At 45.8% G+C, this 17,640-nt stretch overlaps 1 protein-coding gene across 1 annotated transcript; it reads left to right on the top strand.

Annotated features, from left to right (window-relative positions):
* Positions 1-3,992: 3,992 nt before the first annotated feature.
* Positions 3,993-17,197, top strand: LOC140905222 (protein mono-ADP-ribosyltransferase TIPARP). The gene is made up of 7 exons (XM_073328153.2): positions 3,993-4,147; positions 8,006-8,057; positions 9,334-9,734; positions 13,730-13,901; positions 14,093-14,280; positions 15,783-16,055; positions 16,756-17,197. Exons 1-7 carry the CDS (start codon positions 3,993-3,995, stop codon positions 17,195-17,197), a joined length of 1,683 nt encoding a protein of 560 aa, XP_073184254.2.
* Positions 17,198-17,640: the final 443 nt, after the last annotated feature.

Raw genomic sequence — 17,640 nt, 5'->3', positions numbered from 1 at the left:
TTAGTTCACTAAATCAGTGTTATGGAATGAGTGAAATGGGGGAGGAAGTTACTTTAAAAACATTGTCAAAACTGTTTGAATCACAAATGAGATTCAACATGGATCAGTTTCAAGTTTTGGGTGACAGTTCATGTCAGTTCTTACGTTATATGAAGCAGTTTGCTTGTCTTTAAAAAAGAGATCTAATTTTTAAATAAAATAATCTGAAAAACAGGATCTAAATTGCTCTAGAGAGAGAGCAGGCACATGCAGGTACTCACCTGGGCACAGATAATGAGCTATAAAGTGGTATTTAAGAGTTTCTCAATTATATATTATTATGCTACTAGGACAATTCAGTTGGGACTAATTCCTAGATCTTGGTATGATGTTGAACTCTTATTACATTTGGGAGGATAGATTTTAGACAGTCAGTAGTTACCCATTTCGTTCAGTCAGATTTTGGACAGCACACTGAGTAGTTATCAATTTCTCCCTCCACCCAAAAACAAACAAACGTTGTTCTTCGGCAATAGAATAGAGCTGTGAATGGAGGTGGTTCAATAGGGTGTCTGATCAGAAACTGAGGAGGGGCAGGAATTGGAGGACTGCCATGCCCAAGAACGGACACCTTATTCCATGTTCTAGGACTGGATGTGCAAATTTTCTCTAGGCAAGGGACTTTTCAACAGATCACATATCCCTTCTCCTCCCCACAGCTGCTCATGCTGTAATAACCACAGATAAGTCAGTTGTATTTGTGCTGAAATTGTTGGCCGTCTCAGTTGCCTGGTCTCCCCCTCCCTCCTAACAACTTCACTAAGCCAGTGTGCTAAGGGTTGCCTTCAGTCTTCTGTGCCCCCTTGTGGCAAAACCTGGAGACACAATAAGACTGCTTTGGTTTTCCTCCTCTGATGGATCTCTTGCTTCTAGCCTGCTGGTTGGTCTTTTGTCACAACCTCTGCCCTCCAACTGGGTTGCTGGTAGTCCTTTCCCCTTTTGGGGGTTGTAAAGAGTTCAGTACCTCAGCAGGTCAGTCATGCTAAGTGAAGGTGTATAGTCCCTGGCCTCTTTGATTGTGGCCTGCTTGTTCGTGGCCTTAATAAAACCTCTTGTTGGGTTTGGTAGGGGAAACCATGCTCGCTCACTCATTCTCTTGGTTTCAGGCTAGAAACCCCGTATACGGTTGTTGGGGCCAATTTCTTCCAACCTCTTACTATTTCCTTGGCCTGCTTCCAACTGTGCTCCTCTTTTAGGCCATTTTTCAGGTTCACATCCTGTGATCCTCTCCTCCAGAGGGTCTGGTTGCCCGGGTGGCTTCTCATCACACTAGTCTGTTGCTGAAAGCTCCTGCTCTTGGTGGCTCCTGAGCCTCTCTAACTCTTACTAAGCCATATTTCAAACCACTCTTATGGTTTCCCTCCTTAAGGCCAGAGTTCCCATAGCCCTCTTCCTGGAGCTGGAGCTCTGCTCAAACCATCAGAATCTCCCTCCTTCAGGCAGGAGTCTCCCCTAGCCCTCTTTCCAGGGCTAGGGTTGTATTTTAGACAGTCCCTCTGTCTACCTCCTTCAGGGAGGAGTCACCCAAGTCTCTTTTTCGGAGCTAGACTAGTGACTTAGGCCAGTTGTAGAGCCTTGCTCTGTTTCTCCTTCAGCGCTAGCCTTTACTCCACAATTAGTTCCCAAGCCCCGAGGGTTCGGCAGTCTGGCCTTCTTCTGTTGATGCCTGCATTGCTAGGAGAGAGAGGCAGCATATGTGCTGGTCCCATTCCTAAAGCTCATCCCAAATGGCTGGAGGAGAGGGGAGCCTTGCCCTGCCAACTCTGCAAGAGTCCTGGTCCAGGCGCTTGAAGAGATAATAATGGGATTCCACCCACACACTACTTATTCCTTGGACCGTTTCCTGTCTCCCAATAGATCCTTGGCCTTTGCATATTAGACCTGACAAAATCTTAAAGGGCCACAGTACATGATGGGGTGGGCTGCCCCACCAGGCACCACTACCTTTAAGGTGGCAGATCACCCCATCACACACGTGTACAGAGGGGTGGGCATCCCACCACTTCTAGCACTAATTCCTATAGTCCTGTAGCATATGCTTCATTGGGTACTGACTCTTGTATCTTCATAAATAAAAGCTTCCCTCCCCCAGCATTTTTATGCACAAATAGTGTAACCACAATGTTTGCAGAAAAACAAATTAAAAAGGATACAAACCTGACCAAAAAAAAATCACCAGTCAGATTTTGCACAAATATTTGTGAATACATTTTCCCACTATTTCCTCAGCTGTACTCCAGATATAATTGGCTAGCTGTCAGTCTGGGTGACCAAAGAATATTTACAGGCTCCAAGTGAAACATGTCTAGCCCTGCTGGGTGAGCAGGATGGTGGGAAAGATACAGAGACATGCGGATGGGCATTAAAAACAGGATGAGGAAGAGGAGAGATGGATATGCTTCTAGTACACTTAGATAACAGAGCGGTAACACTAGTAAATGCTCACCAAAAGTATTTCAAGTTTCATTTAAAAATAAATAAGTAAAATCTGACCCAAGGCTCAAAAAGTATTAATATTAATAAGCAGCAATTTAAATTGAGCAAGTGGCAATAAAAACGATATCTTACACAGCATAGCCTGTTTTGAAACTGTCTTCTGGCCAAATATCCCAGGAGACATTAACTTAGAATTGGAGTCTGATTCTTTCAGCATCTGAGATTGGAAATGAGCATCCCAGAAGCACTGAAAGCTGCTCAGCATTCAAGGAGCAGAAGTCAAATGGAAAGTCTGCACCACCTCCTTTTGATTCAACTATGCAGCAATGCTAACAGACAAAAAAATTCAACAGCTTGCCTGCTTTTATGAATCCTTTCTTTATATGACTCTGTGTGTGCACTTCTATGTACAGATAGTTATATATGCAGACAATGATTGAGAATGAAAGAAAAAAAGTGCTCCCCACGGAAAAGTCTAGAGCATTCTGGTGCCAGTCAGGACTTCTTAAAAGAGACACAAATAAGACTCAGCTACTCAGCTGTTGACATGACTGCAAAAAAGGCAGCTAGGGCTACAACTGGTAAAAAGGAGTGTGATGGCTTTGGAGCTGCCCATAATAATTTATTAATACTGTATCTTGATTGGGCTATTGTGTTTTGCACTTCATACACATATTGTGTTAAGTCATTAGCAACATTGTCAGGAAAAGTTGCCTAGGAAAGGGAAGGGAAATCCAGATATGCCACTCTTCAAACACTTGAGGGACAATACAGAACCATTGGCCATAATGCACTGGCTAGATCGCCGATTGGGCTTGCTAAACAAGTTTCTCCAGGAATGTCTCAGCCCCTGTTGTGGGGGAAGAGATCAGAGTCTGAGAAGGGTTTAAAGACAGAGAGCTGGTCTACACTGAAAACAGACATTGGCATAGCTACGTCTCTCAGGGGTGTGAAAAATCCATACCCCTCAGAGACGTAACTATGCCGATCTAACCTCTGCTATAGACAAAGCAGCTGGGTCGATGGAAGAATTCATCTGTTGACCTAGCTACCACCTCTTGGGGAAGAGGATTAACTACAGTGATGGGAGAACCCCTTCCATTGCTGTAGTGCTTTGGTGTAGACACTCACTATAGTAGTGCAGCTGCAGCTATGACCTTGTAGCGCTGTAAGTGTAGACATAGTCTTAGACATTCTCCTGAAGATGTTAGATGATTAAAGAGGAGACTGAGCCAGAGACTTCTGGGAAATAGTCTGAGCCCTAGATTCCAGGGAGAAAGAGGTCTGGAGTTAGATATGCTACTAAATCCTTTAAGTAAGACAGAGGCATACACACTGTTTCATGATTTTTAAAATCCTTTTCTCTTGTTGTGCTGTGTTCCTACTGTTAAGATTAAACTATACTTTGTTTTAAGAAGGCTGTTTGGGGTTACCATTTCTCACAGCTCCCAAAGGGAAGAACGATAGGTACTGAGTCCAGTTGGACCTGCTGAGTAATCACAGTTAGTATTTAAGGTATGGGGTCTGGTCTGAGAGTGGGAAAATCCCATCATTCTGCCCCAGAGACTGAAGACCTGAAGGAGTACATTCAGAAGAGACCAGAAGAGGGGACAGAGGAGCAGCCAGCCCTCAGCTTTGGCAAGGAGCTTAACAAAGAATTGATAAAGCAAAGGTAAATTCTCCCAAAAGAAAAACACACCACTCTACATTAGTTTGCATTATATCAAGAGATCACTTGATCATTACCTGTTAGGTTTTACTCCCTCTGGGGCACCTGGCATTGGCCACTGTGGGCAGACAGGATACTGGGCTGGATGGACCTTTGGTCTGACCCAGTATGGCCATTCTTATGTTCTTATGTTATCTCCATTGGCTATTTCTTATGGCTTTAGTGACAGGTATGGATCATGAAGAATAATTTTTCTTATTTCAGTTTATGCCATTTCATTACCAAGCCAAACTGGAGTAATTCATACAAGAATTCACAATATATTATCTCCTCTGAGCTGTTCAGAGTTGAACTAGATTGTACAAACAAATTCCATGTATGCAGTTTTACTGTTTAGATCAACACCAATACCCTACAGAATGCTGCTAGTAGTAATTTAATGTCACTATAAAATTAGGAAGCCCAATTCTGCCCTCTGCTTTGCATGCATAGCTCCCATCTAAATTAATTGGAACCCCACCCCCTGCAAGTTCAATGTCAGAACAGAATTTGGCCAGGAAAGATGATACAGATTGTTAACACCGAAATCAAAATATCAGTATCACTTGCAGGAAATGAGCTCAGAATTACACCTTAATGCTAGGCTCGCTGCCTGTATAAACCATTTTCAATTTTAAGAAAGTGAAAGTGTAAATTTTGTCGTAGCAATAATGATAAAAATAGTTTTGAAATAGAAACATTTGGGTTGGCAGGTACCCCATGTCATCTAGATAATCTTGCAGGGTGATGGGTACATTTTATTATTTCTAAACTATCTATAGAAGATGGGAGTCTAGCTTTAGGGCTTGGACCAGCAAACACTTATTCTTGTAAGCATTCCTGTTGAACTCAATGAGACTTTAGAGGCATTATCTTGGCCCTATTGAAACCAAGGGAAGTTTTGCCACTAACTTCAATGGGGTCAGAATTTTACCCCTCATGCATAAAGTTACTCATGTGTATATTTATGGGCTCTAGGCCTTGGTAGTTTGTCCCATCATTGCTTAATAGTTCTTGTAGTTAAAGTAAATCCAAATAAAATTTAACGTAGACTTGAGCTGCAGCAGGGAAAACCTAAGTACTTCTTGTTCTGTCCTCTAGAACAGGCGATGGTAACTGATCCCTGTCCCCTTCACAGAGTGGCAGCTGTGATCCAGTAAACTGAGCTTGGGACTGGGAGACAGGGGACCCGATTTCCCATGGTCCTGCACCTCATGCAGCTATTTAAATCCGTGTGAGGTGGGTATAAAGCTCTACCATTCTGGCTTGGTAGCATTTTATACTGGTGTAAATATCTACACCTGGTGTAGGGCAAGGGGTAATTTTCTAATCCTGGTTCTGGCATTAACTTGCTGGATGCTATTGGAGAGACGAGGTAGGTGAGGTAATCTGTTTTCACTTATTCTCTTGTCCTTATTTTCCTCATCTATAAAGTGGGGATAATACTTAGTTACACACTTCACAGGGGTGTTTGAAGGACTAATTAGTTACTGTTTGCCTAATGCTTGGAAAATATAAAGTGCTGTATAAGTGCAAAGTATTTGAATCCCTGTTTGTATGTGCAGACCATGATGGCTGCTCTCAGTTTTCTTTTGTCTAGACAGAAAATACAACCAGTTCTCGTAATCCACAGAATACAGCAGTATTCAAGGAAAGAGTAGTTCTCAAAAAGTCTGGAAGGGTTCATGAGATTCTACAAAGGCCCAGAACATTCTAGGAAGTTAGTGAAAAATGAATCCACATACAGAATACCTAAGACATTTTACTTCAAACATTCTATTTTCCCTTTTGTTGCTAACAAAAATAACACCCTGAGACCAGCGCCCCCTAAGCCTGGCATCCCAGGCAGTTGTCTGGGTCGCCTGCCTCTAAATCTGACCCCGCTTCCAAGTGAAAAATGAGGCCATGCTCATGGCTTAACAGGATGAACCTTTCCTACTCTGTTTATCCAGTTATCTGTACTGGCTGGTGACAAGGAGTGATGGGGCCATGACCCTATTTTCTCCCTGCCTTTTTTGTGCTGGCTAGCACCTTCAGAACACTAAGAGGAAGCAGCCTGTACCCTGAAGGAAGCACAAAGAATGCAACTGTGCCTGACGACTGAGTGGGTTGTTCTGATCAATAAGTATGGTAAAACCCACTATGTGCAAGGTGCTTTCCGAACACTCAGAAAGAATGGCTTCTGCTCTGAAGAGCTCCCTCACTGTCTACCAGGAGGAGGGTGTGAAAGGCAGGGGGAGTCTTCTTGCAATCTCCCTCCTGCCCGTATGCACAGGAGTGAGGCACAATATAGCCTTAAAACTCCTGGGCAAGATTTTAAAAGATGGGTGCCTAATGTTAAGCTCCTAAATCCATAGTTAGGCGTCTAATGAAGAAGCTCCTGGTTTTTTTGATCAGATGTTCTGAAGGTTAAATCTAAAGAACTTATTAAATGTTTTCAGTGCCTATTCCTTTTTCTTGAGACATTTTAATTGGCTTAGTTTTGGAGAGGCTGTGGAGAAATGGGTTTCCATCTGACTGTTTGGGGGCAGTGCCCACTGATTCAGGACTTTGGGGACAAGTGGTTGCCATTTTATGTACCTCTCAGGTCCCCAGCAGACATACATTGCCAATCCCTATGCCCAAAGAGAGTGGAGTGAAACCTAGGAGTCCATTATTAATTATTGCTGTTGGAGCGCTGTGTGTGAGTGAACCTAGGAATCTCCTGTTGTGGATCAGTGTGTTTATGATGGAATAGGGAGAGGACTGCAAACTTTCTAGACTCTTTCGCAGACTGACATTCATGCTACATAAAGGAATGGAACAGAGAGATGATACTGGACCCCATAAAGTCCCTGTTGGCTCTGGCAGCATCCCTTTCTGTGGGGCTGGGGCAGGGAGAGAGGAGCGCAGAATGTTTAGCTGTCAGGTCAGTTTGTCTTGCTTAAACTGTGTGTGTGTGAGAGAGAGACCATGATCCTGCGCTGATCCATGCATGACTCCTCAAAGCCAGCTAGCCCCAAAAGTAAATGATTGGGGTTGAAAAATGTGGCAGGGGAGAAGGATTGAAATCGGGATAAGGCCAAGCTACCCTGAGACTGGATTCTCGCTCTCAACCCAAGGGAGGGGGGGGTCCCTGCAGGGCAGGCTCAAGATCCATTTTGGGGGCAGTGTCTGTGAGTGTGCTGGGGAAGGTGAAGCTTACAGCCCTCCATGGCGGAGGCAGTATCTCGCCCCTGCAGGGGAGTGCTCAGAGTGTTGCTGGGCAGCCTGGAATGCTGGGGATGGCAGTTTAACTGACAGATGGGGCTGGCAGTTTAACTGACAGATGGGATTGCCTTGTGCACCCCATGCACAGAGAGCAGGCCGAGTGAGCGTGGCTGGAGCTGACCCCCCGTTGCTCCCCCCTCCCACAAGCTTAAGGGAGGAGGTGACTATAACAGGCTGGCAGCATTTGCCTGTAATAACCCATTAGCCAGTGTGGAGCCTTAGTGGGTTCTTGTGATTTGCTGAGGCAGGGGTCGCATTACCCAGCCTGCTGACAAGGGAGGGAGGTGGGAGTGGCTCTTTGGGGAGACAGGATCCAGGGCTGAGCAGCAGTGAGGGAAAAGCCCTTAAGGCAGCTAAGACTAAGGAGGAGCCAGCTTGCTGGATATTTCTGAGAGCAGGAGGGGTGAGCGTGACTGGAGCTGATGCATGCATCACTCCCCGACCCAGCACAACCCGGTGTTAACATCCTGACATGTTACAGAGGGGCCCGTCCTTCGTTGGCCTAAAGCAGTGCAACTCACTGGCCCACCAGAGATACCCTAAGATTAACTCCCCTTTTTGCTCCCATTGCAGAGGGGTCCCATCCTTGCAGGGCACGGCCAGGAGGGAGTGGGATGACGCTCAGGCGAGAGGCTTCCACCGAGGCCTGGTCTACTCCTAAAACATAGGATGACCTAGCTACGCTGCTTAGGGGTGTGAAAAATCCACACCCTGAGAAACATGATTAAACCAACCTATGCCCCACAGTAGTCTAGACAGATGGAAGAATTCTTCCATCAACCTAGCTACCACCTCTCGAGGGGGTGGATTTACCACAATGACGGAAAAATCCCTTCCATTGCTGTAACAAGTGTCTGCACCACTGCGCTATGGCAGCGTAGCTGCAGCACCCGAGCTGTGTTGCTGTAGCACTTGTAGTGTAGACATACCCTGAGAGACTAGTGTGTGTTTGGAACCCCAGCAAGTAACCTGTGTTTGCACCATACGGCCCCAAAGGGGTCCTGTTCCAGAAGCCATTTGGATGGGTCTGAAGGGATGATTTGTAACCTGACTCAATAAGATCCTAGCTATCGTGGGGACGGCTGCCGTATTACATACATAACATAAAGGGGCAGATTGTAGTCAAATAGATATTCACTGTGGGCGGTGTGTATGTAAGAATCCCAGGAGGAGAGGGAGGAATACTCTGGATATAGCATTATGGACCTGGAAGTGAATCCTAGGAGTGAGGTCCTGTTGAGGGAGCAGGGTGGATGTTGGAAGGATGAAACCCTGGAAAATGGGAACCTATTGGGAGATTAGTGCGAAGCCCACAGAGAATGATGGAAGCAGCATGCATGTGCGTGCGCGTGCCTGCCTGCAGGGATGAATCAGAAATGGGAGGAGGTCCTATTAGGGGAAAGCTGCACAGAGGGGGCATCATTTTGGAGGAGCAAGAAGGGTGCTGTGAGAGTAAAGTCCAGGTTTCCACTGGGAGAGAAGCTTTTTGCTCTGTGTTTGTGCAGCACCTAGCAAAATGGAGTCCTCGTCCATGTCTAAGCTCCTAGGTGTTATGGTAATACAAATAAAAATAAATCAATTTGAGGAGAGAAATGCTAGTGCTGGGGGTTGAAGGTCAGAAAATAATGATTTATCTTAGGGAAGAGTGTGTGTAAGCTGAAGGGAAAGGCAGGAAAGTGAGGTCTTACTGGGCTTTCACAGTGTATTATTGTGTGCAGGTGTGTGAATGAAGTCCAGCTGCGAGAAAGCTGGATGTGAACTGTGGTTAATCCAGGCGATGTCTGGGAAACAATTGTGTATGTTATGGGGGAGGGGGAAAGAGGATGGGGAATTTGAAGCCCAGGGCACTGCATCAGAACAGCTCACTACTTATTCAGCTTCACTTTCTTTGTTTCTCACAGGAATTGTTCTTCGAAAAGGTTCTGCTCCAATTGTTCATAGACCTCTACTGCTTCAGCCAAAGTGAAGCCAGTTCCACTGAACTCACTCCACTCCATGTCCACAATATGCAGTACGGAGATGATTCCAAAAGCCATTTGGTAGCTCCAGAGCAGCTCGAGGATGAGAATGGGATCCAGTTTCATATCCACCAGGCAAACGGCATCAGGATCTGTGACCGCTTCCTGCTTGGTCTCTGCAAAGAAGGGGAGAGATGCCAGCTTCACCACACATGCTACCCTTACCACTGGCAGGTGATGCGGAAGAAGAAAGGAGTGTGGCAGAGCGTGAATGAATCAGCTCAGCAGCACCTGGAGAAACTTTATAGTAATGTAAATGACTCACTAGTTACACTGGTGGAAAAGTAAGTGACAGGAAGACTCCAGACCCAACTTCTCCCAGAAGGCAACTCTCAGCTGATCTTGTCCCAGACAACCCCCCATTTCCCCCCCACCCCACCTCCCACCCCCAACTGGAAGTGCACAGCGGTGCTTTAGAAGTAGAAAGTTCATAACTACTCCAGTCATTCCCTCTTCCAGCAGCGGGAGCTTATGGAATAGTGCAGGAGCACTAATTCTAGGGAGATCATAGCTAAAGCTAAGATTTTGTCATGGTTATTTTTAGTAAAAGTCATGGACAGGTCATGGGCAATAAACAAAAATTTATGGAACCTGTGACCTGTCTGTGACTTTTGGCACTGCAGCTCCATGGTTCCCCCACCACTGTGGTGGGTGGGAGCTGCAGGGCTCCCCTCCCTCCTCCCGCTTGAGGCTGTTGCCAGTCGCTGGAACCCTGAGGAGGGTCCCCTGAGAAGGCTGTCACCTATCTCTGGAACCCTGCCAAGGCCCTGCTAGCTGCCAGCTCCTGTCCCCCAGCCCCAGGGGCTGAAGCAGAAAATGTCACAAAGGTCTCTGGAAGTCACAGATTCCGTGACTTCCATTACAGAAATGACATGACATTAATGATAGCTACTCCAATCTCAGCCTTTCCCAACTACAGGTGCAATATGGTACAGGGCGACTGTCTGTAGACTCAGACCATGTCCACACAACAGCTACAACTGCAATTTTGTTAGTGGTTAGAGGCATGCTGCATTTAATCTGTTACAATGTAAACAGTTTGGGTTGTATCCATTCAACAGCTTTTCTGCCACCACATTTGTGATTTTTGCATCAATAAATAATGCTCTGCCTAGCCATGTTTTTATGAGCCTATTCTAGGAAACTACACCATAGTGCCCAAAATGTAATAGGGGCGCCAAAGCACTGGCTATTTTTTCAACCCGCACATACTTTCGGAGTAGCATTATCAGATTTCATATGCAAATCCCATAATCCTACTTCAAGGGTTGCAGTGTCCATTTTCCATCATGGAAACCAACCAGGTACTTCAGTGAGATCTATCCTCCAGCTTCTGGAGATTTCTATTCTTCCAGACTGTCAAGCAGCAATGATAACAGAATGCAAAACACTCTGAGGTGGTACCTGAGGAGGAGGCAGAGCTAAATGAACTACATACTTCGCTTGTGGTTTCGGACTAAGAACAATGAATGTCAGGAAAGTTCTCCATGATCCCAGATGAATATTTTTAAAAAGTTACATACCAAGACATCATTTGTACATTGGCCAAGTCATGAGACTCCAGTAAGAGACTCTGCAGCAGCAGCAGTTAGCAGAAGTGTTGGCACCCTGACCCCATTACCTAAATAAACTGTAAGCTAATCATCAATCGACTATATAACTTTAAGTGTGACTTGTTTGCAGTATTATGGAGAGATGGGAGCAATGGGCCAGCAGTATCAAAGGGCACATCCATCTTTAATGTGTACTTTGGGTAAATATAGGCTGCAGATATGGAGAGAAAAAGTGTTTTCTGTGCCAGGCACATGGGAGTGGGAGGGTGGAGTTTCCATGCTCACATGAGGACAGTTCTGCCAGCACAGTAACAAGACCAGTGAGGATGCACCAGGAGCCATTGATGTGTCACTGCTCCCACCCCAAGTCCATCCATACCACAATTTGCATTTACAAACATGCAATAGCAAGGGCGTAAAAATAATACCTGAATCATACACATCCTCACTCCATGTTCCCTATCCTCCAATAGTTCCTCTGCTTTGGGTTCATGGCTGTCCATAAGATTCACTAATTCTGTGTTCAGTCTGATTAGGAGCACTCACACATAGTTGCCAGAAACTGGATTGAGCCTTCAAAGACTTTTTCCCAGCAGTGCATGGCAGTCTGTCAGATATCTACCTCTATCTGCAAGATGATCAAAGATCTATTGTTACATCTTCTGACTGAGTTTTGCTAAATTCAAAGTGGGCAAGATGCCTTCCTCTTCTTTCCAATACCTAGAAAGCCTTGGTCCAAAGTAGGGATCAAGACCTATGTCTCAACTTTTCCACAGTAGGGAAGTAGTAGATGCTCTTAGATATTAAGTGACGGGAGGCAGCGAACAACCCTAAGATAGATAGATGCAGTAGTTTCATAATTCATGAATCTGAATAGCGTGAATTCTATGTCCAGTAAAACAAATTACAAACATTTTAAAATCAGCCTGTTTCCAGCTGACATAGTCATGGAAGAGGTAATCAGGTAATTAGCAGGTTGGACCATACAGCAAAAGTAACATAAATCTAACTAGTAACAGAAACAGATCCATCTGCCAGACCAGGCAGTTAGCAAGGGTAGTACCCAGTTCAAATTAATACACTATTTACTGATTATTAACCTTATGCTGTTTGAACATGAACCCTGTTTTTAGGCAACTATACCCTCTAACTGGTTAAAAGAAGGGTAAAATTTGTTGAGTGGATTAGGGTTGCCAGGCACCCCATTTTTGACTGGAATGCCCCATTGAAAAGGGACCCTGGAGGCTCTGGTCAGCACTGCTGATCGGGCCATTAGAAGTCCAGTCAATGGTAGTGCAGGGCTAAGGCACGCTAGTACCTACCTGTCCTGTCTCTGCACTGTGCTCCAGAAGCAGCCAGCAGGTCTGGCTCCTAGGCAAGGGAACCAGGGGGCTCCGCGCACTGCCCCCACCTCGAGCACTGACTCCGCACTCCCATTGGCCAGTAACCACGGTTTGGCCGGGAACCACGGCCAATGGGAGCTGTGGGTGTGGTGCCTGCAGGCAAGAGTAGCACATGATCCTCCTGCCCCCCACTCCCCCGCCTAGGAGCCGGACCTGCTGGCCGCTTCCAGAGCACAGCACGGGGCCAGGGCAGGCAGGGAGCCTGCCTTAGCCCTGCTGCGCCACTGACTGGGAGCTGACCAAAGTAAGCCCACGCCTGAACCCCGAGCCCCAACCCGCAACCCCCTCCCATACTTTGAATCCCTCAGCTTGAAGCCCCCTCCTGCACCCCAAACCCCTCATCCCCAGCCCCACCCCAGCGTCCACACCCCCAGCCGGAGCACTCACCCCTTCCTGCATCCCAACCCCCTGCGTCAACCCACAGCCCCTCCCCTGAACTCCAAATCCCTTGGCCCCACCCCCCAGCCTGGAACCCCCTCCTGCACCCCAAACCCCTTATCCCCAGCCCCACCACAGAGCCTGCACCCCCCAGCCAGAGCTCTTAGCCTTTCTGAACCCCAACTGCCTGCCCTAGGCCAGAGCCCCCTCCCACACCCTGAGCCCCTCATCCACAGCCCCACCCCAGAGCCCACACCTCCAACTGGAGCCCACCCTCTCCTGTACCCCAACCCCTTGCCTCAACCTGCAGCCCCTTCTGCACTCCGAATCCCTCGGTCCCAGCCTGGAGCCCCATCCTGCACCCCAAACCCCTCATCCCTGGCCCAACCCCAGAGCCTGCACCCCCAGTTAGAGCCTGCACCCCCTCCCACACCCCAGTCCAGAAAAAGTGAGTGAGGGTGGGGAGAGCGAGCCATTGAGGGAGGGGGAATGTAGTGTGTAGGGGCGGGGCATTGGGGAAAAGGCAGGGCTGGGGTGTTCGGTTTTGTGCGATTAGAAAGTTGGCAACCCAAGTATGGATGTGGTTTCAGATAGTCCAGCTTTGGTAATATTCAACCATAAAGGCTAGAAACAATTTAAAAAAAAAGTAGTTTCTATGCTGCAGATTCTGATTGTATTGATGTGTGCGAGCAGCTTGTCGCACTACCCCAGCCTGAGATCTTTTACTGGTTGTACGTGGTCCTATGAGAGCACATTCTTTTTGGACGTGCTGTAGGAAGCAATGCAGGAGCACTGGTGTATGGGAAGCTCCAAGCTACTCTGTTCACAGCATCTCTCAGCAGGAGGTGCTGCGGGGGATGGTTCAAGAGTGATGATGTTCGCTTGTGCTTCAACACCAGCTTCTTTCAGCAGGAGAACCTCTTGCAAGTTCTGTTTCTTCCACAGGGATGGTTCAAAAGGCAAAGTCAACCTAAATGCTATGGAACTGTTCTCCTTTGGTCCTTATGGCAAAATACGGCGACTCTCCAACACCCATGATCCACAGCAGAACCCACATCTCCACACAGAGTGGCACATGTATTGGCTTGATGAAACCAATTGGAAGGAATATGAGGAGGTCAGGAGAGAAAGAGGCAAGGGTGATGCCCTCCAGGGCAAAGTTGGGAGTTGCAATGTGGGAAGTAGTGTGTATGAGAGTAGAACTGGATTATTATAGGCAAAGTGTCAGAAGGGAAAATTGGCCTTCTTCCTTATCATATTCTGATTCCATCTCTTCTCCCCCTCCCCCCAATTTCTCTCTCTGCATAGCCAATTTCCCAAGAAATCATTAATGCCTTTGAGAGCGGCTTACAGAGCTACAGCTTCAGTCATGAAGGCCAACAGTATTCTCTAGATTTGAAGAACCTTATTCAAACTAACTCAACAACAGAACAAAAGTCGTCCATTCAGCGCCGTCCTGCCTACCGCACACCTATCGACATGGTACCACATCTGCGGTAAGCAACTCCACCTGTACTACTCTCTCTAAAAAAATGTAAGTGGCATTCAGATAATTATTGTACAGGGAACTGGTGAGGGCACCTATATATTTAAATTGCTTCACACTTTCTATTGTAAAGGATTATTGTGATGTTTTGAGAGAAGGTCTCACACATCCATTGTTTTCAGCAGGCCTTTAACATAAAGCAGGGAGAAAGCCCTGGGGCTAGAGAAGTTCCTCTCTTTTCTCCCTGAAATTTTCAATTGGGTTTAGCTCATTTACAGACTGTCTGCCATTTTCTTTCTCTCACTTGCCTTCCTAAGGAAAATGTTGGCAGTATGCCAAGATAACACCACAAACATTCTAAGGACAGGCCCATGCCACTGACAAAGCAGCAGCATCACAAGCTCCTCTGGGAGCTACTGGAGTAGCAAGAGGAGGGAAGAAGGCAAGGCAAGGCTTCCTCCCACAGCCATATCTCCCCCTGGATTCAGCGTGAATGACTGTACGTGACAATGAATGGTCACTGGGTGAAGGAACAAGGGTGACAATGATTCTCCTAGCGGCTAGGGTACTCACCTTGGATATGGAAGGCCTACATTAAAGTCCCTGCTCCAACGGCTAATCAATTCCACAAAGTGGAACAGCTTCAACAGAAGAGCTTGAGAGAGACCTGTACTGGAATACCTATAGCCCAGTTGTTACGGTGCTCACCTCCAGTGGGGGAAACCCAGCTCCAAATCCCTTCCCCACATCAGGCAAACCCAGTCTCCTACATCTGAGCTAAAAGTCATTAGGTATTGTAGTGCATTCTTGTGTTGAATCTCACCCTTTAGAAATGCCCCCAAACAAAACACTTTGGGCCAAACAAGATGCTTACTTTGACCCAAAACAGATCTTTTTGATTCACCAAAATGTTTAACAATTTTAAGATTTGGTTCAACCAAACCAACTGTTTTGGGAGGTAGCAGGAGGGGGACTGCCAGCAAACTGAAAAAAATCAGTTTTTTTCCCAGCTCTAGTTGCAAAGTCAAGAATTTGAGTTATGAAAGCCTGTGCAACCTTAATTTATCCTCTTTGTGCCTATACATTATGATCGGGTTATTTATTTAACTTTTTATTAAGGCAGTTTTTACATGATCGCATACGATTTTTTTCCACAGGAACCTGTGTCACTCAGTGCACAGGTTGAATGCACCGAGGGACAGAATTAGGTTGCCATGGCAACTGTAAATCTGTATTTCCTAACTTTTAAGTGCCCAATTTTGCAATTTAACTATCTTTTTGAATTAGTTTTTTTGTAAGTAATTATCATTTATAACACAGTAGTGCCCAGATCAAGATTTGAGCCCCTGTGCTAGGCACTCTACAAACACAGTAAGACACAGTCTCTGCCTCAAAGATCTTATAGTCTAAATTAAAACAAGTGGAACATATGTGTGTGGGGATAGGATGGAACGATGAAGATAACCAAAACATATTAAGACAAAACAAATATTTCTCCTATTCTCTTTTTAGGACACTCCCAAATGGTTATAGGGGACGTCTCAATCCTTATGCTGCCAACATCCCTGGGGAGGATCCCACTGATGTGTACTCTGGCCCATATCCTGCATCCTGGATCTCATGCCCCTCAGAAGGACCCACTTATGTGCAATGTGAAATAGCACCATCAGAAGCAGTGTACCGCACAGTTTATACTCTCTTCCACAAATCTCTCTCAGAGGATACATTTCTGGTGTTAGGGATTTACAGGATCAGGCAGGAGTATCTTTGGCAAAAATACAGCAGGTAAAAAGAAAGAGGAATACAGAGCTTGTGTAGGCATAAGCAGACTAAGCAATTGCTTAGGGCTCTGAGCAGCTCAAGGGGCCCCCCTATTAATTATTAGTATGATTTGTGGGAGGGCAGGATTCCTGTTTAGGGCCCCTAGTGGGCTAGCCCCGGCACTGGAGGAATACATGAGGTTATAGAATGTACCATGGGATCTACATTGGGAATAGTGTGTTGCAAATCCTGGTGTAATCAAAAATCTTGGAACCTGAATCTCAGATGCTACTACACTAGAATAAAGATCCTGCTGTGCTTTGTGGCAGACCATAGATCTTATCACTAATGAACTGAATGCAAATCCCACTGTACTAGAGTGAACATGTTTGTCAGTGGGTGAATCTTAATGCACTGGGTGAGTGTATAATGGTTTTTGATGGGTGATCTTTGAGTTTGGGTGGAGTAGAACTTTTGCACATGATCATACACAGGTGTGGGTGTGATTAGTTGTGTGGGGTATCTTGTGCTCTCTCAAATGATAGGTAACTGAACCCTTAGTGCTTAGAATTCAGGATTGGATATTTTAGATATTGAGTAAGCAGGGAGGAATGAGAACATAAAAGTAAGACGAGGTCTCCAGTTCTCTCTCAGTCCCTTAGCAAATGTTCCCACACAGCAGTAAGCCTAACTTCCCTGTTTCTGTGTTCTTTTCTCTACTCAGTCAGAAGGAAATAATGTCCCGAGGACTCTCAACAGAAGAGAAAAAACAGCTAGAACGGCATCTCTTCCATGGCACCTCAGCAGACAGCAAGAACTCCATCTGTCAGATGGGCTTTGACCCTCGTCTCTCAGGACAGAATCTTGCTGCCTTTGGCAAAGGCAGCTATTTTGCCAAGAATGCCCAGTACTCAAATGGATTTTGTACAGCATGCAAGGCTGGGCTGCGCTATATGTTTCTGGCAAAAGTCCTGGTGGGAAAGTCTGCTGTAGGGAATGCTAATTACTGTCAACCCCCAAGAATAAGATCTAGTGGCCGACCCTTTGATTCATGTGTTGATTCTGCTTCCAGCATCTACGTGATCTTTAACAGTAGCCAGTCCTACCCATACTTCCTGATCCGCTACAAACTGCTTTCTGACCCTGTTGCACTAGATGGTTCATAATTAGAGCTGGCCAAAAAAATTTGTGCATAACTTTTTTTTCCCAACTGAAACAATTTGCAAATTCAGGTCAGTTTCAGTGAATTGTTTCAGTCAGGAAAAAGAATTTCAGAAATGTCAGAACAGTTCATTTCTGGAATGAAACATTTCAACTTTTCTTTTTTGGAAAGGTGTTTCATTTCAGGTTTTCCCTCAATGGTACTTAAAAACACTTAACACCTCTAAAAATCAAAATGAAACTTTGACATTTTGGTTCATAGAAACATTTTGTTTCTGGTTGACCCAAAGCAATTCCCCCGCCAATTTTTTAGTTTGGCAACTGAATCAAAAAATCAGTTATTTATACTGCCCTATTCATAAAGCATTTGATATAAAGAACAACCCTCATGGTCACTTTGCTGATCAGGGCACCCACCCTAGAGGTGTAGGGATCTGTTTTGCATCCT

Source organism: Lepidochelys kempii, chromosome 1 (assembly GCF_965140285.1).
Source record: "Lepidochelys kempii isolate rLepKem1 chromosome 1, rLepKem1.hap1, whole genome shotgun sequence".
Classification (NCBI taxonomy): Eukaryota; Metazoa; Chordata; order Testudines; family Cheloniidae; genus Lepidochelys; species Lepidochelys kempii.
The sequence above is the reverse complement of the archived record's forward strand: the minus strand, read 5'-3'. Positions and strand labels throughout refer to the sequence as shown.

Excerpts from the sequence above, each read along its gene's own strand:
- LOC140905222 (XM_073328153.2), top strand. The coding sequence starts at position 3,993 with ATGGGGTCTGGTCTGAGAGTGGGAAAATCCCATCATTCTGCCCCAGAG. Across the intron at positions 4,148-8,005 it reads AAAGAATTGATAAAGCAAAG|AGGGGTCCCATCCTTGCAGG; the intron begins GTAAATTCTCCC and ends CTCCCATTGCAG. Across the intron at positions 8,058-9,333 it reads GGGAGTGGGATGACGCTCAG|GAATTGTTCTTCGAAAAGGT; the intron begins GCGAGAGGCTTC and ends TGTTTCTCACAG.